At 36.2% G+C, this 24,667-nt stretch overlaps 2 protein-coding genes across 2 annotated transcripts in view; one reads left to right on the top strand and one right to left on the bottom strand.

The window, feature by feature from the left end:
• The window catches only part of LOC136997325 (transcription initiation factor TFIID subunit 7-like), a 297,656-nt gene that overhangs the window by 8,871 nt on the left and 264,118 nt on the right, over window positions 1-24,667 (top strand). The gene's annotated exons all lie outside the window — the stretch shown is intronic.
• LOC136997251 (SCY1-like protein 2) lies at window positions 6,464-24,588 on the bottom strand. Its single transcript, XM_067347773.1, has 16 exons — window positions 24,427-24,588; window positions 23,842-23,976; window positions 22,281-22,511; window positions 18,622-18,706; window positions 18,462-18,494; window positions 17,977-18,060; window positions 17,115-17,260; window positions 15,960-16,205; window positions 15,533-15,678; window positions 15,269-15,419; window positions 14,810-15,054; window positions 14,023-14,193; window positions 12,647-12,831; window positions 12,103-12,156; window positions 11,199-11,952; window positions 6,464-8,546 (listed from the first exon to the last, which is right to left on the bottom strand). Exons 1-15 carry the CDS (start codon window positions 24,583-24,585, stop codon window positions 11,843-11,845), a joined length of 2,181 nt encoding a protein of 726 aa, XP_067203874.1. The 5' UTR covers window positions 24,586-24,588; the 3' UTR covers window positions 6,464-8,546; window positions 11,199-11,842.

The following is a 24,667-nucleotide window of genomic DNA, read 5'->3' as shown; positions in this document are numbered from 1 at the left end:
CCGGCCGATTTAGAGAAGGTTTGGATCCGTAAACGGAAAAGGCCGCGAGGGACGTTAACGGCAGCTGCTCTAAGAGAGAGACCGGGGTCACCTCGGAGAAGCGTCACCGAGGGCCGAAGTATCGAGGAGCGACGCGAGCATCGAGATCTAGTAAACATCGAAGGATCAAGAATCGCTAATCGATAGCGAGGATCTACATGCGCAGGACGATGCGCGGAATGTCACCGCTGTCCGGCGAGCCTCGCTGTCGTCACTGTTCGGCGAGTCGGCAACCTAGGCGGAACCTCGAGGACCACTACGGGCGTACCAGCGATTTGTAAGGCCACCACTTCGACTTCGCGGTAAGAGCGGTATCAGCAGGCGGCCCGAGCCTCGCGGAATTAAGAACCCGCATATTTTGCGTAACGAATATAGCTTATCTCGAGATGCCTCGCGCTATCATGTGAGGTTAGATTTTGGCCGGGCCCCGCTGACTACCGTTTCTGTAAATTAAGATTTCACCATGCTATCCCCCTCGGGGCTGCTGAGCCGACAGTCGTCTTGCGTTAAATAATGTCTCTCGTCTATAAATGATAATTTCGCGTCTATTTGTGTATTGCTGTACCGAGTGTTAGAATTTTTGGAGTTAGCCTATCGCGTATTTCTCGCCTCGGCCTTCTGTCGAGCGTTTACTATCCGAACCGTGAGAATAATATTAAGACAGAACTCGTATTGTAGGCTAACCGTTAAGGAGAAAGGTTAAAGTCGAGTTAATAGTAACAGCTGTATTTAATGAGAGTGATCGAACTTGCACGCCAAATATTATACCGTGTGAGACGAGAGTACGCGGATTTCCGTGAGTCGAACAGCCAAATCCTGAAGCCTCTCACAGAGATAAAAGAATGTCTCCCCTTCGCGGGATTGTTAAGGCGCCTATCACCCGGCGTCAATCTCATTTGATATCATTTAACCTAATTTATATAATTAAATGTTATTTGTTATGAAATTTATGTGTTCTCAATAACCGTCCGATTTCAGACTCCTCTCTCCAAATCAGTATTTCGCGTCTCGAAAGAACCTCGCCCCTCTGCCATTTGTAGAGTGGTCTAGTCGCGCTTATCGCCGTTGCTCGTTAAAGAAAATCATTGTTTTAACGTAATTTGTTCGTGCGGCGCGTTAATCCCCGCCTGGCGCCCAACTTTAAATATTGAAGTAATCACTAACATCCATTGCATAGAGCAACGAGGTTTGATACGCTTACCGGCGGGTCTACTTCTGCCCGACGGAAAAGTCGTCGCACATTATACACAACTTTGCAGAAATAAATTTATTCTGTGAATTTTGAATGTGTAGTGCAGTTTAAAACACACAGTCGAAATATGTCTATATTTTTGAAATAATAGTTCTGATTTTTCATAAATCACAGTGGTTTTATAAAATGTTCAATTTTAACAGTTTTTATTGGACTGTACTTTAGACAATATTATATTTTGCCATTTCTTTCTGTTGTAAGACAAGAATGTTTCTTTTCTACTGTAATAGAAATACATCTTCGATTTTGATACGTATTTTAAATACCAAGTTAATCACATAAAATAAGGCTAATTGTAAGTATTTGAAAGAAGCATATAATGAAAGATTATTGCAAGTCGTAAAATTAATGTTGTTTCTTTTATCAAAATTTTTTTACAAATGATAGACACAAAAAAATAAAAATATCTTTATATTTCATGCTTTAGAAATAAAAAATATGGCATATATCATATATCATATATTGTAAAAAGAGTATACAAAATGATGTCAATTTCTTAGAAAGATATTTTGATATGAATATAGATAATATGGAGCATATAATATACATTATATATATACATAGAGCATATGACGTAATAAAAGTATCTTACAATAAAGAATAAGACAAGCCAGAGGCGGTTTCCTCGTGGACTGGCAATATAGAATAAGACAAGCCAGAGGCGGTTTTCTCGTGGACTGGCATTAGAAAATTCTTATTCTTGTCTTCAAGCCAGAGGCGGCTTTCTTGTGGACTGGCAATATAGAATAAGACAAGCCAGAGGCGATCTAACGTCAGCTGACCGTTTAGAAAAAAGAGAGCTAAAGGCGATTAATTCGTGAACTGGCAAATTGTAAGAAATATTGTCAGAGGCGATCTAACGTCAGCTGACAGTTTAGAAAAAAGAGAGCTAAAGGCGATTTATTCGTGAACTGGCAAATTGTAAGAAATATTGTCAGAGGCGATCTAACGTCAGCTGACCGTTTAGAAAAAAGACAGCTAAAGGTGATTTATTCGTGAACTGGCAAATTGTAAGAAATATTGTCAGAGGCGATCTATCGTGAGCTGACAATTTTTAATAAATATAGTCAGAGGCGATCTAACGTCAGCTGACAGTTTAGAAAAAAGAGAGCTAAAGGCGATTTATTCGTGAACTGGCAAATTGTAAGAAATATTGTCAGAGGCGATCTAACGTCAGCTGACCGTTTAGAAAAAAGACAGCTAAAGGCGATTTATTCGTGAACTGGCAAATTGTAAGAAATATTGTCAGAGGCGATCTATCGTGAGCTGACAATTTTTAATAAATATAGTCAGAGGCGATCTAACGTCAGCTGACCGTTTAGAAAAAAGACAGCCAAAGACGATTTATTCGTCAACTGGCAGATTTTAAGAAATATTGTCATAGGCGATCTAACGTCAGCTGACAGATTTGAAAAAATTTGTATTTATGTTAGTTAGCAATTTACTGCACGTGTGGTCTGTTTATATTTTATCAGATAATTTATAAGGTTATTGAACCTTTTTTCTCGCAATTGAAATTCTATCGTATGGCTGAATGATGTACATACGAGACAAAATAGACTTATACAAGGTGTCTAATAGATATAAGTTAGACATGATAAAATATTTTATTTGAAAAATGTATGTATAATACTATATATCTAATTGGAAAAATATGTTATATGCTTTTCCTATTTTTATTTTTATGTAATTAATACAAAATAAATAAATAAGTTAATTAATTATTAAATACATACATATACATATTGAATATAGTTATCTTTATTTTGTATAGGCGTGTGGCCTAATGGATTGTGTTCGACTTGGTGAGAAGTGAGATAGAGTCAATTGTGTAGAAATGTGTTTATTTCTTTGTCAGAGAGAAGTATGTATGTACAGGTGTGTGTGTAACTTGAGTGCGCCAGCGGCGCATTCGCGGCAGAGTGTAAGGCCGCGAGTTTCGAATGAAAGGTGACGGGCGCGGTAAGATATTACCGGCCGCGTCTGCGTGGTTGGAATCGGGTCCTTAACAGGACGATTCATGCGAGGGTGCGTGTTGCATCCCGGCGGCGAGGTTTGCGTTGCGGTGGAGTATGTCTCCGTTGTGCCATGCGCTGCGACCGTCCGGCTCTCGATGTGAGTCGCAAGTGAGTCTGCGAGCCGAGGCGGGAGAGGCCTTCGCATTCGGATGTCCCCCGGAACGTGAGTGTCACGTGGGGGCCGAGTCAACCGGGCACAGAACTCTAAGGGAATTATTTTCCGCTGTAGAGTCTGTGGTGGCGACGGCGATGCTGGTGCGTCAGCTGACCGTAGCTGTACATCCTACGTGAGGTGTGCGGTCAGAGCTGAGACTGAGTCTTTCGCTTCCGTGCCTTCCCAGGCACTGTGAAAAGTCGAGAAGACTTGCTGGTTGCGCTCTTCGAAGCAGAGCTGTGACTCCGTTCAAGGGCCCTTTGTGAGAGCTCGCCTTGAAGCGAGTGAGTGAGTAAAGATCTGCGGAGCAGCTCTTTTATATCTCGTCGATCGAAGCTTGATCGCGAGAAAGCTCTTCACCGCCTGCGCAACCTGGCGGTGGGTCCGCAAGCTTATAACTGGTAGAAGGCCTGCGGCGCGTAGCGGCGCCGCGGCGTATTATGCCGCTTCAGTACAGCTGTGTGGCGGTGAGCCGCCACATTTTGTATTTTATATAACTAAAATAATATATACTTTCATTATTTCAGTCATTATCATATAAAATACAAAATAAAGATAACTATTTATTGAATATATGTGTATATGTATATATTAATTAATTGATTAATTAGTTATTTAGTATTTACTACATAAGGATAAAAATAAGAAAAGTATATGACATTTTTCTTTAGTGATATATATAGTATTATATGTATATTTTTCATTTATTATTTTGTCATATTTAGTTTGTATTTATTTGACACCTTGTATACGCCTATGTTTTCTCGGACATTATATTGCAGCCTTGCGACAAAATTTCAGTCGAGGAAACAAGCGCATCGTTTGTTTACAAACTTTCGATGACACACGTACACAGACCACACGTCAGTGTAGTGAGTCACCACTATAAACAAATGCGTACACACGGACCTACGCGGCATAGGTCCGTAGGCTGCGCCAATAATGTCATTTTATTTTTAGTACCATTGAAATGATGGCGCTTTCGCGTCGGAGTTCGCCCGTCACTTTAGCATCCTCTTAATATAAATGTTACATCCGAAATGTGCAAAACTTATTAAAAAATAATCTCAATTCTGTCACATAATTAATTTTGTACATTTATAAAAAAGTAGGTGATATAACACAAAAATTCATAAATGATAAGGTCTGGCCAAGTTCCAAAAAAGACATTCCAATATGTTTATATTTTAATAATTATCTAAATTTTTAATATATCACCAACATGAAAAGTAACTGATATGTTATTCAAGGTGCAAATCTAAAATAAACATACATAAAATATTCATAAAATGTATAAATAAAACTGATCAAAATTTGATAAAAAAAAAATTAAGTTAAAATAACAAAATATTTATTAAAAAATACAAAAACACTTGGCGCTGCCAACGGGCTTCACTCATCCCCCCCCCCCTCCTAGCGCAATCCCTTTACGCCAGTGCTCGGAATTAGTCTGAACATTTCAGCCGATTTCCGTGATATACGCCTCCTTTCCTCTCCTTACCGCGCGCGCCGCAGCCGCTAGAGCCAGCGCCGCCGAGCGTTAGGAGCGGCACTATCCGATTATGAGTGGGTTTTTCTCTCTATTTATTAAAACTTTAAAAAATTTATTAAAATTTATTAAAAATAAATTTTTTATTTTTAAATTTATTAAGTGAAAATATTTCAATAGATTTCCACTTAATAAATTTAAAAATAAAAAATTAATTTTTAATAAATAAATTTTAATAAATTTTTTAAAATTTTAATAAATAGGGAGAAGAACCCACTCATAATCGGATAGTGCCGCTTCTAACGCTCGGCGGCGCTGGCCATAGCGGCTGTGGCGCGCGCGGTAAGAAGAGGAAAGGAGGCGTATACCACGGAAATCGGCTGAAATGTTCAGACTAATTCCGAGCACTGCTTTACGCCATTTCCTCCTTTCCTCCCCCCCCCCCCCCCCCCCCCGTCAAGAGGCTCCACCACCCCTTCACCTCTTTACATCTTTACACCTATAGTATTATGAAACAACAAAAATGAGTAATAATGTAATAATAGCATAATTAATTGACATCATGTAATTAATTGACATTATGTAAGCGAACATGTTGTTCGGTGTGGAAGCGCCAAGTGTTTTTGTATTTTTTAATAAATATTTTGTTATTTTAATTAAATTTTTTTTTAATCAAATTTTGATCAGTTTTATTTATACATTTATACATTTTATACATTTTATAAATATTTTATGTATGTTTATTTTGAATTTGCACCTTGAATAACATATCAGTTACTTTTCATGTTGGTGATATATTAAAAATTTAGATAATTATTAAAATATAAACATATTGGAGTGTCTTTTTTGGAACTTGGCCAGACCTTATCATTTATGAATTTTTGTGTTATTTTGTACAGACTAATATTAAGAATGAAATGTGAAATTAAGTAGCTTCTCAGTTCAACTCTGCTTTTCCTTCAGCGATTCCTCTCAAGCTTCATGAAATATTTAGACTCAGTTTCATCGATAATCGATAATTATTTAATCTCGTCTCTCGTAATTACTTAATTTGTTGCCCCTCTTTAGTTTTTCAATTACGACGCAATTAAAGAAAACAAGATTACAAAATTTGATTTCAGTATTTTCAATGAATTTATCATACCTTGTTTCATTTGTTACATTAACTACAGGTAGATGTGAAATTAAATTTCCGCTGAAACGAATCTTTGAATATTATATTTGAGGGAGAATTTCAAATTTAAATAATTGTTCTGCAATTTTTGTGATATAACTTGCACTCAGCGGCGCAGAAAGAGAGACACAGAAGGCCGCTAATCGAGATTAATTAGCGACGATCGATCGGTGCGGCCGAGCCTGGCTATGTCTCTACACGATGGAAAGAAACCTATTTACAAAAGAGTGTGCGCTCTCCGTCAGATCCGGCAGCCCGCTCTTTATCCTACACTCAAAAAAATGATCTTGCAATAATAGCTAAAATTTTCTAGGTGTAAAAAATTAACTAAAACAGATAAATGATTAGCAACTGTTGTGATATTGCATATGTAATTACTTAATCAGTTTAGATGACAGAAACAGAATATATATCTGTATTGTTTGTGAACTTTAAAAAGAAAGTTTCTCTAAAGCGCCTATCTATATAAGATCAATCACGTGTTAGATCATGCAATGAATAACATTTAGCAATGGTACCTAAATTTTTCAGAAGCTATTGCTAGAACATTACTGCTATAAATTCTATATGTGACAAACAATGTTTTCACAGATACGAAAAATAGCGATACATTCTTGTTGCGATATCTAGAAATCTAACTACATCAGAGAAATATTTTTTTGAGTGTACACGTATATTTACGATATACAAAACTAGCTTACACTTATATATGGAACACTCAACTCTACAACACTATAAAACGTAGAAGCTTGTACACCCCGTCTCGAGAGTAGGCTACGTGTGTTCGTGTCGACACCATGTCCGCTCCAGCACCCCTCCGCAAACGATGGCGCGAATTATCGTCGCCGCTCGTCAAATCTCCTCTCTCCTCCTCTCGGCCCACTCGCACCTCTTTTTTTTCGGTTTTTTTATTAAGACTTCACTGCAAAATTTGTACTACGCTTAGGCCAGCCGTTGCTGCTGAGCTAGTTCGAACGGGCAAGAGGGTCGTCTCCCCCGCGTTGTGAACAATACGCAACCGCGGCTTTCGCGCACGTTCCCCGTAATAGTGTTCCTCATTATTGTCGTGTCTAGTGGTTTTTATTCAGACTTTGTTGCAAACAAGGGTTAAATCAGGACGTTTCCTGTCGCGGGAAGCTGATTAACCGTGTTTCTTTTTTTTTGTGGATTTCTGTTGTTTTTGCCGACTCGCGACTCTTTAAACTCGATCTCGCATAATTGGATGAAGTACAGAAAATCTCCGCTTCGAACGTATTACGCGTATTATATATGTTTTACATTGCTAATTAATGGAGTTATGCGCTTAATTGGCGCATCTCTAACAGTATACCGTATCATTGCATAAAATTATGAGAATTTATATTATTATTTAATAATTGATATAATTCAATAATAAAATACACGTGCGTTTAATCTACATATGAAAGCCTCGCGAAACAAGCAGTATTCCATTTTCAATTGATTTGATTTTTCATGAATATGCAGAAACAATAGTCATTTTATTCAAATAACGGAATCTATTGTAAAACATGACACTGAAAACAGAATATATAAAAATCTGTGAAATAAGCTTTATTTAATTTTTAATTTATCTGAATTGTCGTAAATTGATCGCTTTATTCAATTACCGTGATAAATCATAAAACATGGAGTTTAAAAGAGCTTTTTGAATTTCTCTCTTATATCGTTTAAGATTTATTTCCAAGCCGATTCGAGTTTCCATTTCCACTAAATCAGAGTGCAGCGAACGAATTAGCTCGAAGCGGAAGTCAGCGAAACAAAAGCACATAGTGAACAAAAGAAAGAAAATAATGAAAAAGTCCTCTCGAGTCCATATCTCGCTTTCCGCATAATTAACTCTCGAATGCGTCCTTCTTGTAGACGCATCCGAGAGTTAATAATTCGGACGTCCAGCGACGTTCGCGTCATTCGTGTTTCATCTGCGAGTTGCAATGAGCGCCGACGGTTTGTCCGGGTGGTGGTGCGTCGCGATGCTCGAGGGAGAAACGCGATGAGGTGGTGATGGTCGTCGTACGGCGGTCGACGCGATGGTCCCAACCCTCGATGGCACCCTCGTACCGATGGCGGCGGTAATCAGATCATAAAATCACGCGTGCGCGCCGCCGATCACCGTCGCTTTCCCGGTCGCCGTCGTCGTCGTCGTCGCCGACAGCTGCTCTTCCGCCTCCATCATCTTCAATTTGCGCACCACCTGCGCGTGTTCTTCTAGCAGCCGGGCGAACTCGCCTCGTCTGGTCTCAGCCTCCACCTGGATCTGCTTGATCCTTTCCCGCGGTCCACCCGGACTGTCCAGCGGCGTCTGCGATGCCGAATTTTGCGAGCTGCTCTCGCGCGATAATCCGTCCAGATCGGAGCTGTCGCTGAGAATCGAGTGCGAGTCCACGTCGTCTACAATAAGGCTGCAAGTACAGGCGCGATGTAAAATATATTATTTTATAGAGTGCGATTAATAATCTACAGAAAAGATTGGCATGCTCAATACGAAATCAAAAGATACGCGGAAGCAAGGTGATAGAAAAATATGCCGCTTGAGATTTGAAAAAATCTTATTTTAAGTCATACGGGAAGTGAAAGTAATTAAAAAATAAGAATAGAAATTATGACGCAGTAGGAAAAATTAAATGAAATAGAAAACGATAATAGCAGAATTCTTTTTAACGTGGAAAAATATTTTCTTTACTGCGAGACAAACATTTCGTCCAAACAAATTAATTTCGACTGTCAGTGTAGAAACCATTGTAATATTTTTACAGAATCCCAGATTATTGTAATAAATTTCAATTTTAATGAACCAATATATAATATTATTTTGGGACAAGTGAATGGAAATAAATATATGTGTGGGATCACTCGTGGAGCATGAATTAGTTTTAGAACGTAAATAGATTTGCGCCGGTGATATCGCGATTTGTTCGACGACACACATACGTGTGCGCGTCTGTCTGAAAGCTAGAACAATTGCCATTTACTTCTATACCGAATCTACGTTTCCTCCACGTTCTGTTTTCATATATTACAAAATAACATTGATCATTCCGCGTCCAATCCAATTTCACGTTCTATCCATCCTATTTTTTCGCGGGCGCATGACGTACCGCGGTAGCTCATTGTTTCCTAGGTTAAACCAATGTCACCATCGGATGTCCCCCTCCAAACCCAATAACTTTTGTATAGAATATTTTTTATCTGACCATTTCCTGCGAAGTTAACAGGGGTGGTCAGTTAAAATGGGACACCCTGTATTGTATTAATTACTTTTACTTTCTATTTACATGTCGATAATAAAATTCTGAACTACAAATGTTAGAATTGCAAATGCGTATATCTCCTTATCCTTAATCCTCCTTATGATTAATGATCCTATTTCAGAACATGTAAAGCTGTTTTTCTTTCTCCAGCTTCACACGCTAAACAAACAAATATACTACAAATATTTCAAAATTACAAATATTTTAAACAGTAAAGACGAGCTTTTTAGAACTCATACAAAAGATTCGAATATATAATTTATATATTATTGGCACGCTTGAAATGTTTAAACAATTCAAAGTAAAAAAACGTTGAGTTTGGATATCTTAGATAGTTCGAATAATTTTGAAGCAAAAATAGTATGCATTGAAAATAGAAAACAAATCGCTTTAATAAAATTTTTTAATAAAATAAATTTGTTTTGAAATTTGTATAATTTTTCAAATAAATATTTGTTTAAAAGACGAATAAAAGCGCGCAGTAAGTATTTTTTAATACCTTAAGCCATGATATAAATAAAATTACCATAATTTAAAAGAATTAAACGTACAAGGTAAAGATTTTTTTTTATATCCAATCAATAAAGTGTGTATTTCACATAAGTTTTTTTTAATATTTGAATTATAATAATTTCCGAATATTTTATTCAATTTAAAATTTCCAAACACTACTTTTTATGAGATTTTCAATAAACAGATTTGATATTAAGCGGAAAATTAAACAAAAAGAAATCTACAATAAATTTTTGGACTCTTGAAGATTTTTCGTATATGCTGAATATGTATAATGTGCATGACAGAATTGTCAGAAGCTAATGTAGAAATAAATATTCTATATTTAGCGTTACAGTGGAATTTTATTTTTAACATTTTCTAAAATAACTATTTAAAGAATAATATCTTTAAAATGGTTACTTTTTTTGTATAAGTACGTTTAATTAAATATCGAAATCTAGGCAAGTCGAGCAACGCGCGCGTGACTCTGTTAAACGTGATTTTACGAGAGTCTAAAGTGTTATTGGGATATAAATTTGCCGGCCGATACGGCTGACAATCGTCCAGGAAAATGAGAATGATCTTTGGGGAAAATCCCTCAACGCAGAAATAAGAGCCTGTAGTGTGTTAAATTCTGACATTCTACATGATTTCGTGTATCTAAATTTTTAATTTGTATCATTTCTGAACTTCGTACTTTTCGTTATTTATGAGATTTTACTTGTTAATGTGTGCATATGTACCGATGTTACTAAAGTAATAAAACATGACAAAACATAACAATTTTATGAGCAGCCATAAATGCTGTTTTATATTATTAAATTCTTATCTCCATAAAATCTAAAAATTTCACTCATAACATCAACCTTACTAAATTATAAATTTCACTTATCCTGAATGCGTTTTAAAGTTATACTCCTTAATCTGTTCTAAGAGAATCAAATCAATTAAGATACAAATTACGCAAAAGAGTTCAACAAGTTTTACGAGCTTTTAGCATGATTGTAGGACGTTAAAGCTCAATGCGTTTATCGATGCTGTTCGATCGTCCCATCGGTCACTCAGTCAGTAGGGCAATCAGTCGTATCAATTAGCCAGTTAGCAGGCAATCGTTCGTCGTTTCGTGATATCTCGTCGTCGGTGGAGGTGAAGAGGTGGTCGAGCGTATTGATGTAGGCAGGCAGGCAAGTTTTTCAGTGCGACCGCGTTGAGCTGAAGTCGAGAGGAAAGCCCCGTATATCCCACATCAATCCCCATTCTCCTCCTTCGCACGTACACATCCCCCGCGTATATCCAACAGCTACCTACCTATCTGCAGCGCAGACCTATAATTTCCAGGCAGCACAGAGGCCTACACCCTGAGCCCGGAGCCGGGCGAGGACCCGTCAGCCGGAAGCGGAGAGCCAGGAGGGTGCGCGCGTGCGTGGATCAGTCGTCGTCAACGTCGACGTCGACATCGCCGTCAACGGCGATACGCCGGGCGGCGGGGAGGTAGGAGTCCTGTTTACAGGATAAAAGGATTTTCTCCGGTCGCTGCCTGTCAGTTTATCGTGGCGATACACGATCGACACATCCCATCGCACAGCGTAGTGTACGAGAGAACCACACGGTGCCACACACTACAGACAGCGCGTGCCACCCGAAAGCTCTCTCACCCTCGCGATTGTGCATCGCGCACGCGCCACGCGCCTATTGCTTATCTGCTCGCTCTCAACGCGATCGTCTCTACCCTCTTTTCACAGCTGCCGCTGCCGCTGCCGCCGCCGCTGTGTCTCCTCTTTTCGCTTCCTCTTTCTCTTCTCTGGTACAGAGAGAGGGCCTGCCTGTGTGCGCTGGTGTGATATCGCGTGTTTCCCGGTATCGTTCGGCATCAGGTGAGTCGCACGCTCTCGCGCTTTCCTTCCCGTCTATCCGTATACGTCCGTCCGCGGTGCATCATTTTTCGTTCATTCTCATCGAGTGTTGTCTGATAGACGTCTGCTCGTGAACGTGATGGCCACTCTCAAGAAATTATTAGTTCCGTTGTTTGAACTCGATGAGGTGAACCATCCGCCGAACACCGCTAAACAACGATAAAAAAATGTGTTTGTTTCGTTAAATCGACCACACCAGTAGCCAGCCTAAATCAAACTAAATATCAAGCCCATCGTACTCAATAATGAATCATTTACATTAATTAAGGGGAAACCTTACCAGTACTGTTCCCACTTACCAGCCATTGAACTTTTCCGTGTCATATTCTCCGCAGACGCCGTCGATATTGATCCTACGTATAGAGAAATTTTATTATATCATTAATTTAGGTCATTTAATTCCCATCATTTAATTGCCTGGATTGTTTCCATAAATATTAAAGTTAATTGAACCATTTACTGTCTCCTTTCGTGATCGCACCCTATCGTTTTCAATAAAATTCAAATTTATTCAATTCCATTTGTATTAACAAATATTTATGGAAATTATCCGCAAAGAATGGAATAAATCATACTGATAAGAAAATGTAACACTTTTAATTGTTATAAATGAATTAAAGAAATATTAACTCGCGCGTGTCGTAAATTAATATCAAGAAATTTAAAGATCGAGAAAAATTGTTTTTACTAATTGTAAGATTAAAACTTGACATAAAAATAAGCCCGTTCCATTACATTCAAAGATGAAACAAACTATTAAAAATGTACCAAGATTTACATTTAAACTTGACGTAAAAAAAAATATTATAGACATTAGAAAGAACATCTGTTTAGTATTCGTACCAATGCTATTTTTTCTGGCCATATCCTCGGCGGATGAAGTCTTGCGTCGCTCGACGCGCAAATTCGGGATCGTGAATGGTGGCACTTGCGTGATGTCATTATTGTATGGATGTCGTATGGTTCGATATTTGTCCAAAGAGTTACTCGGAGAGTGATTGTCGACCGACAATTTGGTCCTTTGATTTCTATAATTACAGAAATGATAAAGCTAAGCGTTGCGCATTTATTCTTGAGAATTCTAAAGCAGTACTCGGAATTAGTCTGAACATTTCAGCCGATTTCCGTGGTATACGCCTCCTTTCCTCTCTTTACCGCGCGCGCCGCAGCCGCTATGGCCAGCGCCGCCGAGCGTTAGGAGCGGCACTATCTGATTAGGTTCTATGAGTAGGTTCTTCTCCCTATTTATTAAAATTTAAAAAAATTTATTAAAATTTATTAAAAATAAATTTTTTTTTAAATTTATTAAGTGGAAATATTTCAATAGATTTCTACGTCACCCATGAGGTACTAATACTGACACGTTTTTCAAAAAGTGGTTTCTATCTACATTATTGCATCAATTGTTCATTCTCATAAAAGGCTAAGAAAATCTAATTAAGAAAATCTCTTTTATATATATTTTTTTTTAAATTAAGAATTTATTTTTATCTTTAGTGGAATAGGTCTACGGGGGAAACCATTTAAAAAAAAACGCGTCAGCATTAGTATCTCATGGGTGACGTGGAAATCTATTAAAATATTTCCACTTAATAAATTTGAAAATAAAAAATTTATTTTTAATAAATTTTAATACATTTTTTAAAATTTTAATAAATAGGGAAAAGAACCCATTCATAATCAGATAGTGTCGCTCCTAACGCTCGGCGGCGCTGGCCCTAGCGGCTGCGGCGCGCGCGGTAAGGAGAGGAAAGGAGGCGTATACCACGGAAATCGGCTGAAATGTTCAGACTAATTTCGAGCACTGTTCTAAAGGTATGCACATTTCGGTGGATAGACGTGTGTGGTATTAATTAATTAACAGTCGCAGCATTCGTTCATTACGCTGAGTGTTTTCCATCATAACTAGGTCAAATGAGATCTTTGTTTAGACGGGACAATGCAATGAGTGTCTACAGATGAAAATAAATTAGTTACATTTATAATTTAACAATATTAATGATTTATGATGAATGCTGAATATGTATAGATATGCATTCATCTCAGACAGTTAGATATTTTTTTTAATCATTTCACGAGCTATTAAACGCGCGCCCAAGCACTCGTTTATTTTTGCAATAATTATTAATTAGAGCGTTGAACAATCATTACGTTGACCCGTTTATACAACGTTTGTAATTAAATGCAACTTGACTGACCTCAACGTTAATTGCACTTGCCTCTCGATATTGTTTAACATATCCTGCACCACCTCGAGGAGCAGTATGAATTGTTCAAGATTTAACGCAGTGTTCACGGTTTGCGGTATCAGCGACGGCATCGCATGCAGCGCTATCCAATTGACCGACAGCCCATACTTTTTGTCGGTCAGCATCAGTCTGTAAATATTTGAACGCGAACGGGCAAAAAGTGATTAGTCATGTTATCATTTCTTTTTTTTTCAAATGAAATACTATCCCCTTGGGATACGAACAATCTCTTTTTTTGCATTCTCTTTTTCCGGTTTTCTTTCTTTGTTATATTGTTGAGCATAGAATCTGTTATCAAGTTACTTTATTGCAGATTAAAATGTGCTCTAGCTAATTGCTTTACTTTTATAGTGAGATAAAACAGGTTCTATTTTGGATTGTTGTAGCAAAATACATTATTTAGCTTAGGTTCATCCCAGGCATAATATAGTGTCCAAATCCTGATAACTACTATTAACTGCTTGCCTCAACAATTAAATACGCAAAAGTGAGATGATATTTTGTATCATGTTTTCAGCGTTTGAATATCGAATACAAATATAAAACAAAATATATATTATTCGTATCTTTTTTGTATCATTTTATAGTCATATGTTTTGGACATAGATTTGTTGCTTTTCTTAATTGTAAAGAAAACTTAATTTTTATATATTTTCTACGCATTAGGCAAGTAGTTAATTGTTGTTATTGAAAGAAAACCGATTAGGCACATGAAGGAATCCACGTAATTTTGAAATCGTTTTTATTTCACTTACTTACAACCCGCATGAGAATATCGGGCTCTTGCAGCTTGTTGATTTTACAGAGCAGCGGTAGGATAAAGTCGATAATTTTCTGCTTGTCTAGACGAGTCAGAATACACGACATTACGTCCACCAGCACTCGCGAGTCCGTCACCAAATTTTTGGTGACGGCGTCGAACAATTTCGGTAATACCATATTGTGTATAGCGTCGTCCTCGAGATAATTGGTCACTTTTGTCACGGCCACGAACGCTGCCGTCTGACAAACAAGCGAATCAATCGTGCCGTTAATACAAGAATTTTTCAAAAGTATAGTAAATTTTTTTTAATTTAAGGAATTTAATTTTTTCAATCTCAGAGTTTAGCTGTAGCAATTGCTGAGATTTTCTTTATTCTGCGTATCGCATAACTTTACGGTATTAAAAAATATTTTCTCGTCTTTCTGAAAAGTGAATTCCTGATCGTTTACTTACTCGCACTTGATCGGTCGAATTTCCGAAGGCCATGTACAGCACCGCAAGCACTTCGCGCTCGTTTACCACGGGTGTCTTCTCGAGGAGGACGTGCAGATTCTCCAACAGGGCTACAGTTCCCTGAATTGACCTTCGACCGACGAAGAAAATTCTGTAGGGGAGAGAGAGAGAACAAAAGAAAGAAAATGACGGTGGGGTGAGATGAAATATGTTTATCGTATTTCGCGCGGTCTCGCGTTTATTTCCTTTCTATATAGTACGTACTGAAGTGAGGGAAACAAGAACTTCATGTACTCCTCCGTGGAACTATTTTGGATGATGTACAGCGTAGGCTTCAGTACGGCAGACATCACTTCCTGCGTTTGTAGCTCCTCGATAAGGTTCGTCCAGACGTGCTGATACCAGATTTTCTGCGCAAACGGGAAACTTGCACGTGATATGCGACGTTTCTCGCGAAAACGAGGTTGCACGCGTACAATTAGGACGCATTGAATTACAGAGCAGATAGAGTTCAGTTTACGATTTTTGCAGTTTTTACTAGAACTAAAAACTGAAATTCTTCGGAATATTTTGCGCGATCTCGATGCAATGATAAGAAAGATATGTCGTAATTATGATTTTTATATCATTTGAGCTAGAATTCTTCTTGTTTTCTTTTGTCTTAAATTTGTAATAAATATATTACACGTACCCTCGGCACAAACGGCAATGCATCTGTTAATGTCGTTGTAAAAAAGTGGTCCTTCTGATACATGTCCTTCATTCTGCTGACGTCGAGAAATTGTAAAGCGTGTACGACCGGGTCCTCGAAGAATTTTATCATGGTTAAAACTTGTGCGGTTGGTCTCTGCTCGGGCTCTTTGTGTAAAAGTCGCGTCACAGCTTCTCGGAGAGGTATCGGTATCAATGGCAAGATAATAGTGACTTGATCGTCAAGCTGGTTAAAAAAATCACGATAATAATGAAGTTTTGTCTTGAATTTATATTAAATATATTAAAACTTTCAGATAATATCGCTAAATTGCTACAATAATCGATAATTTAGTTTTTTATGAAATAATAATTGTCTGCGAGAACAATAAAAAATTTTTTAAAAATTTTATCACGAGGAATGGTAGTCTGCTTTTTTATATCATAAATAACTTTTCGAAAATTATAGTTGCCTCGTAATAAATTAATAGTGTACATTGAATACTGAGCAAAACTGTTAATTAAATTGTTAAATCATGATACGCAATTTAAGGCCACATAGTATAGCTATTTGGTAAAATTAAATCAATACTTTTGATTTTATAATAAAATAAACAAATAAGAGAGGTATCTCGTGCAAACGGGAATCACTACAAATAAATTAACAGGAGCACGCTTTTTCACTTTTCAATTAGATATCCAGCAAATTATAACTGTATTTTCATACGCAGCAATAAAAAAATTAAGCTGAGAAGAAAGAAAATGTAACGGTAGATTGAAAGAAGGATGAGTAAAAAAAGCCAATTTTGGCCCCCGGAGCGGTAAGTAAAAACGTATGTTTTTTTGTAACTTTTGAGCTGCTGAATCTGATTCTGACCTTTAAAAATTTTTTACTTTCCCAGAAAAGTATCAAGAAAGTATTAAAAGTTTTCAAAGGTCAAAGTCAGATTCAGCAACTCAAAAACTACAAAAAAACATATCACTTTCACTTGTCGCTCCGGGGGCTAAAATCGATCCATTTTACTCATCCGCCTTTGCTTCAACAATGAATGCAAAATCAGGAATTTATCTTCCTTTTAGAGATTCTTTTAAAGATCATCCGCAATTTTTTTCGCGTTTCCGAAGACAATCGTCTCGTCGCGGATAAAAAACTTACAGTCTCGAGCTGCTTGAGATAATCTGAACAGCTGTGATTCGTCTGTATCAGTGATCGGCCCTGATTGTAAATCGCGCATATCGTCAAGCCAAAGCTAAACATGTCGGCGGGATAGTTCGCGGTCTTTTTCTGCTGAATCTCCGGCGCTGCAACATATTGCACGTCGCTTTACAAACGCATCGATCCTTCGTCGACGAGGCGTGAAGAGATCAGCAATGCAAATGAGCAAAGAAATCGTTTTGCGTGGCCACGACAGGAAAAGCTGCTTCCAGTAATGTTCAGTGAGAGGCACGATCAAAGCCGCGGGATGCAAAGTACTTCCCGATTTATCGTCCAAGTTTGGAGATAATGAAGTTTTTTTTTGTATAAATCTGTTACCATTAATGATATTGGAACGTTTTTCCTTGTGTATAAACTTTCATGTATAATCAAAGTATCGCGAAAGTCATTTATTCTTCGAAATTTTATAAACTTTCGATCAAAATGTAATCCCCGAATGATTACAAGACAAGAGTTCGAGTTATTTCGTTGCGATAACAACAGTATAATTAGATTTCTATTTTTCGCATTCAGCATTAAATATAACTCTGTAATACCGAGATTGCTTCATCTGATCCCGCGCAATGTGGACACGGCAGGGAAAGCAAACAACCGCGTTTAATACTAGATGTGCACACAAAATATAGATTTTAATCTCGCTATTACATAAAGATCGGTTTCCATTTGCAAAGAAAATTTGTATTTATAGAAATATGAAAACTTTCTTTCTCTTTCTCTCTCTTTCTCTTTCTCTTTCTCTCGCTCGTTCTCGAAGCAGTTTCTCTGTCGTGGGCGCGCGTCTAAGAGACTTGGCGACATCTACCTGTGTAATCGAGATTCGGTTGAGTCATTTTCGGCATGTGCTTCGTCCACGGTTGCACGGTTACCGGTAAGTCATTGCCCCTCTCTAACAAGCGAAAAGCATTCTAAAGCAACATACTACAGCAGAGATCATGCATCTATTTTTCTTAACTATTGATATCACAGTCTAATCGATACGATATGCGTAATCTATCTTTATTGATTCATGTTTTAAATATTTCATAATATGTGTTATATTAATATATCCAAAGTGATGTATTATGGTAATTCAACAATAATGATTTTTTTTTAAATTAATTGATATAATATTGTTATTTTATATTTATTTAATTGACTGACGTATCGTTATATTCAGTTTTGTGTGAACAATTAAAAAAATTGCAACATGTATTTTATTTTGAAAATTCCTAGAAAATTATTGACTAAAAATGGCTAAGCTCCTATTAGTATATCTAAATTTAGTACAAGGGTTGAGATTGGACTCACCGATAAACTCAAACCCTGACAATTTCCACGTGCCTTTCTTTGGGTGCGTTCCACTTAACGCCCGCAACGCTCCTAGAATCATTTTATCTTCGTTTAACTTTCGATGAAAAACAAGGATAAAATGATCCTAGGAGCGTTGCGGGCGTTAAGTGGAACGCACCCTTTGTGATAATAATGCTTGTCGGACAAACATTTCTATGGAGAACTTTACGGTTGCTATGAAGAAATAATAGAGCCTCTGTAATCTGCAAAAAATGAATCCATAATATTCGCTGTTGAATTCCGTTTTAATTTCCGTAATAATTCCGAAAATTTCAACGTTTTGTTAAATAAATTCTGCTCCAGGTTTAATATAACAAAAGTTAAAAAAATATGAAGAGAGCAAATGCGAATTAATATATATTATTACGTAGGATATTAAAGTTGAAACAGTTGTATTATATTATACATAAGCTCTCGTTACAGGAACGTTTATTTATAACTTTATTTTAAGCCATTATCAACCTATTATAAAACGTTACAGTAGTTGCAGTATTGTGCAACTACTTTGAAATATGTCAAATGCACTAGTTGCGAAATATGTCAAATGCATAGTGTGAAATACATCAAACTATTATAGCAATGATGTATGTCCAGAGGATATTTATGAATGCGATATGTGTCGAAAGAATAATGCCACTAAAAAAAAACAATTTATTAACTCTCAATATCGAAAAACTAAAAAAAAAATAGTTCTCACCGCGCTCTTAAACTCACACGAATTGGTCGATATTTGTTAATCAATATCTCATTATCGCGGCGAGAAGAGGCCCGTGGCGATACAGCCCACAGTTATTTGGTTAGGCGCGTGACGAAGCGTGGGAAGAAGCGCTCTACAAATCACAACGGCAACATACGAGTGAAGATCCTTGCGTCTTAGCGACCACCACGTAACAGTTGGGGTTGTCTTTTCCCGCCGCGCGCTTAGGCTCGCGAAAATTGGCCGATCTTCTTTAATTAATTTCTCGTTAATTATTGCGAAAATCGCGAAATGGTAGAGGACTTTTCTACTCGGTTTAACCCGCTCTACCTGCACCCGAGAAATGATTCAGCAATTACCAGACTATTTTTTTGAAGTTATTATTTAAACTTAACTTTTTTAAACACTATTTTTGTTAACACTATATTTTGCCCTTAAATCTTTGTTACCTTTGCAATAACATCTTTGTCTTGATCTGTCCCTATGATTTCAATTTGTGTTAATTTTGATATTATATTTTTTTATGTTATTTAATATCATTTTACATTTCTACTAAATTGAGATATTACACTTCGTCAAACATATAATTGCGAATTCAAGTCGTTAGACGCGCTGTTACACGGTGGCGCAAGTTTGAAGGAGTTAACGGCATTAACCATTCTATTACGTTTCGTAATACATTGTATTATGCGAGCTACGTCAGGCAGCAGCGTCACTATGATGAAGTTGTGATTTCTCGCGGTTGCAATCAGCAACTCGTTTTTGAGAGAATTTACTTTGATCATACTGTCTCTCTTTCTCTCTGCTTTTCTCTCTCGGCCAAACACGCATGCGCTTGTATTTGACTTAATTTTCCGCAACGCGATCTCGTTATTTCATCTATGTTATGATGCTGTGCTTACGCACAATGTCACGGTCATGCATGCGTACTTGTGTTGCGAGATCACCTCTTTCGAGCGAAAAGAGGTCGATCGCATAATTTTCACCCCAACAATAAAAAAGTAAAAACTGAATATTTTTCTAACAGTTTGAAGAGTTTTAGCATTTTATAAATTATCGTATTAATTTTGTTTCCATCAAATGCTTAATCTTTTTAAATCTAGTATCTCTCGTTTTGTATGACACGTGTGTCTATCCCATACAGCACAAAAAGTTGAAATAACGTTGCTGAGACGTTGCAATGTTGAATGTTGAAGTGTAAAGGTTTTTTCAACATTGAATCTATGTTGAGTTTTCTATATTGATTGTTAAATGTTGCTATAACGTAGAAACAACATTTAACAATTATTATCTTTTGAAATAATATAATAATTATTACAATAATTATTAATAAGAAATAATAATATAATTATATATATATATTTAAATAAAAATTAATTTTAACCATTTATTTCGTTCAATTTTTCAAAACATTATTATAATATATATAAATTCTGCATTGAATAAATGTTGAATCAATATTGAATTAATGTTTCTTGTCTTGTAGACATTGCAATTCAGCGGACATTAGATATTTCTTCAATATTTTTTCAACATTGAATCTATATTTCGCAACGTTGCTGAAACATTCATAATGTTGCAATTCTACGTTTTTTAGATATTGATTCAACGTTTGTGTGCTGTATGGGTATAATGTCATATATCAGAATATTATTGTGAAAACACAGGGGTAATTCTTATCGAAAATTTGGATCGTATATTTATTGAATATTTTATTAGAAAGGGAGGAAAATATTGGCAATATTGTAGGCGGCAACGTAGGTGGAAGCACATAAAAACCGCGTTTCTTGTTCTACGCACTTACAACGACTTAATAGTTAATGGATGAACACTATTACCGGATGTGTTTTGGATTTGCAATCACAAAAAGTCTGGATTATACATATAAAATAGCGGCAAATGAAGGAAGTAAAATTTACGGAAATCGGATTATTGGAAATGCATAACAAGAAAATAATTAACGTATTTTACGATGTTTGGCGCGTGACAAATTCTCTAAATATAATACAAATTGAGAATAATTTTTCCTCACGTGATTTGTTTTTGAATCAATTTAAGAAAAAAATTATTTTTTGGTGTTATAATATCTATTCATGAAAGAATATAATACAGAATATACTCTTTAACATTCGTTTGTAGTTTACAACTGCGTCTCGGTTATGAAGATAATAAATTAGGATAGCATGTCGCTGTAAGTGCAGGGCGTTTCTACTTTGCATCAAGCATTGTGTATCATGCATTATCAAGAAAGCTTTTTCGCATATCGTGGTTGAAAAAGAGCAACTAAATTAATGATGGCAGTAAAAAATATCTATCGCATCTTTGAATATTTTTTAAGAAAAATATTTTCCCCTGCCTTAATTAAGGAATAATATTTATCTAAATATTCTTTTATGATATGTTACATTTCCAAGCAATGTAAGAAATATTCATCATATTACATTTAAATCTTATAATTTTTTATCAAGTGATTTAAAAATTATTAGGTTTTAAAAATTATTTAGTATTTAAAAAAATATTGTTATTAGTGATTTATTGAAACACGTGTGATACCCACACAGCACAGAAAGTTGAAATAACGTCGCTGAGACGTTGCAATGTTGAATGTTGAAGTATAAAGGTTTTTTCAACATTGAATCTATGTTGATTTTGCTATATTGATTGTTAAATGTTGCTATAACGTAGAAACAACATTTAACAATTATTATCTTTTGAAATAATATAATAATTATTACAATAATTATTAATAAGAAATAATAATATAATTATATATATATATATATATATTTAAATAAAAATTAATTTTAAACATTTATTTCGTTCAATTTTTCAAAACATTATTATAATGCATAATATATATAAATTCTGCATTGAATAAATGTTGAATCAATATTGAATTAATGTTTCTTGTCTTGCAGACATTGCAATTCAGCGGACATTAGACATTTCTTCAATATTTTTTCAACATTGAATCTATATTTCGCAACGTTGCTGAAACATTCATAATGTTACAATTCTACGTTTTTTAGATATTGATTCAACGTTTGTGTGCTGTATGGGATAGTTCAACATTTTCTTACCTGGAGAAGTCCATTTTTGATCTCCAGCTCAAGTAGCTCGTATTCTTTAACCATGGTGGGTCGATTGCTGGTGGTTGGCGGGTGATTCTTGTCCTTGGGTATTGCCCCGGTAGATTGTGCTGCCAGTGTATTTACCAGTTGCTCTTTGTACGCCAGGACATTCGCTAAGCTGGCGAGAATAGGCTCTGACGCAAATGCCAACGTATCCGCACATTCCTCCACTTTGTACGCCTACATTGTTATCGAATATAACATATAAATTTAAATGTAGGCCCACAAAATAATTGAACGGACTTTTTTTTATTAGAAATATTCGAATAAATTCGCTACATCTTGATTCTATCTTGATTCTATTAGATTTTGATTTTAGACAAATTTTGATTATATATCTGAAATCTTTTCGGTTATCAATCATTATTTTAGTTACCAATCTCAGATTCATAGCAAGAAAGAACATATTTCTTTTGCGTATTTATCGTTCTCATTATCGATTTTCGTCTATTTTTAAGAAATTAGGTTTTTTTCTCTTTATTTATCTTTGATTGAATCTCATTACCCACTTTTCTGATTTGCGTGAGTATGCTTGGGCAGTACATACACATTATAATCGATATAAATTTACCTGAGTATACTCGGGCAATATCATTGATAAGAAAAAATTAGACATTTTTTAAACTCTTTTTCACGAAGTAATCTGATGGAAAAGTGATTAAATTTGTATGCAACATATTTCTGGTGTTCATAAAATTTTCTAAGGACCCAAGATAATAATAATTAAAAAAAATATATATATATACATATTATATAATTAATTAACAGTAGACGATATTTGCATCAATTGTCTCGAGTTGCGTCAAAAGTGAGGAAAGTAAAAAATAAACTTGCATAAACGAACTTTCCAATGAAAACGTTTTAGTTTGAAACTGAGAGCACCTCGCATTTTACCTTGGCCTTTAAGAGGATGCTGACTTTACACTTTCTTACCAATCGAGTTTCAATTTTGTAATTAACACGGCATTTTTTATTGCTTCAATAGAATTACAAATCCTCTTATATGGTTAAAGTACATACTCTAATACATCGGCAAGCACTAGTTTTAAAACGAAAAAAAGAAAAAAATTTGGAAATTTTACCGACAAGCTGTCAATGCATATAAATATTAATTTTTTATAAAAATTATACAGTTTGTACATGCAAAACGAGTGTGCTTGCCGAAAAAGAGTATATCAAAGATTAACAGGAAACCTTTCAAATTGAGTTCAGAGATGTAATTTTAAAATGCGTCGCGAATTACGATTATGCAAAGGATGCGAGCAATATAGACGATAATAAGGTTAAAAAGAGCAGCAGATTAGTTCTCGGATTTTGGCATAGAGGCGCTATACAATAATATGCGAATATATACACGCACCACACATACGCATACATAATACAATTATACTTAGATTATGACTTATGCCGATAATATCACTCTCATTTTTAGTTCCATCGAAATGATGGCGCTTTCGCGTCGGAGTTCGTCAGGCACTCCAGCATCCTCTTAATCGTGTCGCGTACGTACCTTCAGGAGCTTCGGATGGGAATATTGTGCCATTCGAGCTGCGCTCTCGCGCAGGATGTCCGTGACCGCTTCCCGGCGTTTCGGTTTGTGGAGTTTCTCCGCGGATCGCTTATCGAATATGAAAATCGAGAACTCCTACAAAAGGAGCAACGCTTTTCTTTATCAGCTATCAGCTTCGGATTGCGAACTTTCCAAAGAATATACACTCGGAATTGACACGCAAGAATTGAAATCCAATTACAAATGTCATTTCATTTCAGATACCAAGTTGTTCGAATTATAGATTAGCCTCATTTTCGCTTTGAAACCTTCGATTACTTTCAAGACAGATTTTCTGAGGTCGATGAATTTTAATGCCGCGATCCAATCGCGGCATTCTCTCTATTTTCATCCAGATTATATTGTCAAAAAGAAGAGAAACTTGAGGTACTTTATCACATTTTTCGACAATTGATCGAAAAATTAATTTGACTTTTAATAATAATTTATTCAATATTTTCGATGACGTTATTACCGTTTCGGCGTTAAAAAAAAACCAAAAATAAAATTATTGGGAAAATGTCGTATTTTTTTGCGGCTAATTACCATTTTGTCTTTTATCCGATAAGCGTCATATATACGCCAGACGTTCTCTGGTCCGGCTGTGGCGGACTGCTTGTCGATCTCAAACGTGTTGCGAATCGAATCGGGAAGCAAGTCGGACAGTGCCGTGTTTTTGGACGCGTTGTTTAACTTCGCGAACATAATGCAGCTAGTTAAAGGCCCTCTTCAATGGATTAGCGTCAACCTCGTTTCTCTGTTATCTGGCAAACCAAAATCGCATTGA

The sequence above is a fragment of the Linepithema humile genome, chromosome 1, assembly GCF_040581485.1.
Source record: "Linepithema humile isolate Giens D197 chromosome 1, Lhum_UNIL_v1.0, whole genome shotgun sequence".
NCBI classification, from domain to species: domain Eukaryota; kingdom Metazoa; phylum Arthropoda; class Insecta; order Hymenoptera; family Formicidae; genus Linepithema; species Linepithema humile.
Note: the sequence above shows the minus strand (reverse complement) of the source record. Positions and strands in the feature narration are given on the sequence as shown.

Coding starts and splice junctions, on each gene's coding strand:
- LOC136997251 (XM_067347773.1), bottom strand. CDS start 24,585: ATGTTCGCGAAGTTAAACAACGCGTCCAAAAACACGGCACTGTCCGAC. Junction 16,206..17,114: donor ATCTCAAGCAGCTCGAGACT/GTAAGTTTTTTA, acceptor TTTTTTAACCAG/CTTGACGATCAAGTCACTAT. Junction 15,055..15,268: donor ATTCGACCGATCAAGTGCGA/GTAAGTAAACGA, acceptor CTTGTTTGTCAG/ACGGCAGCGTTCGTGGCCGT.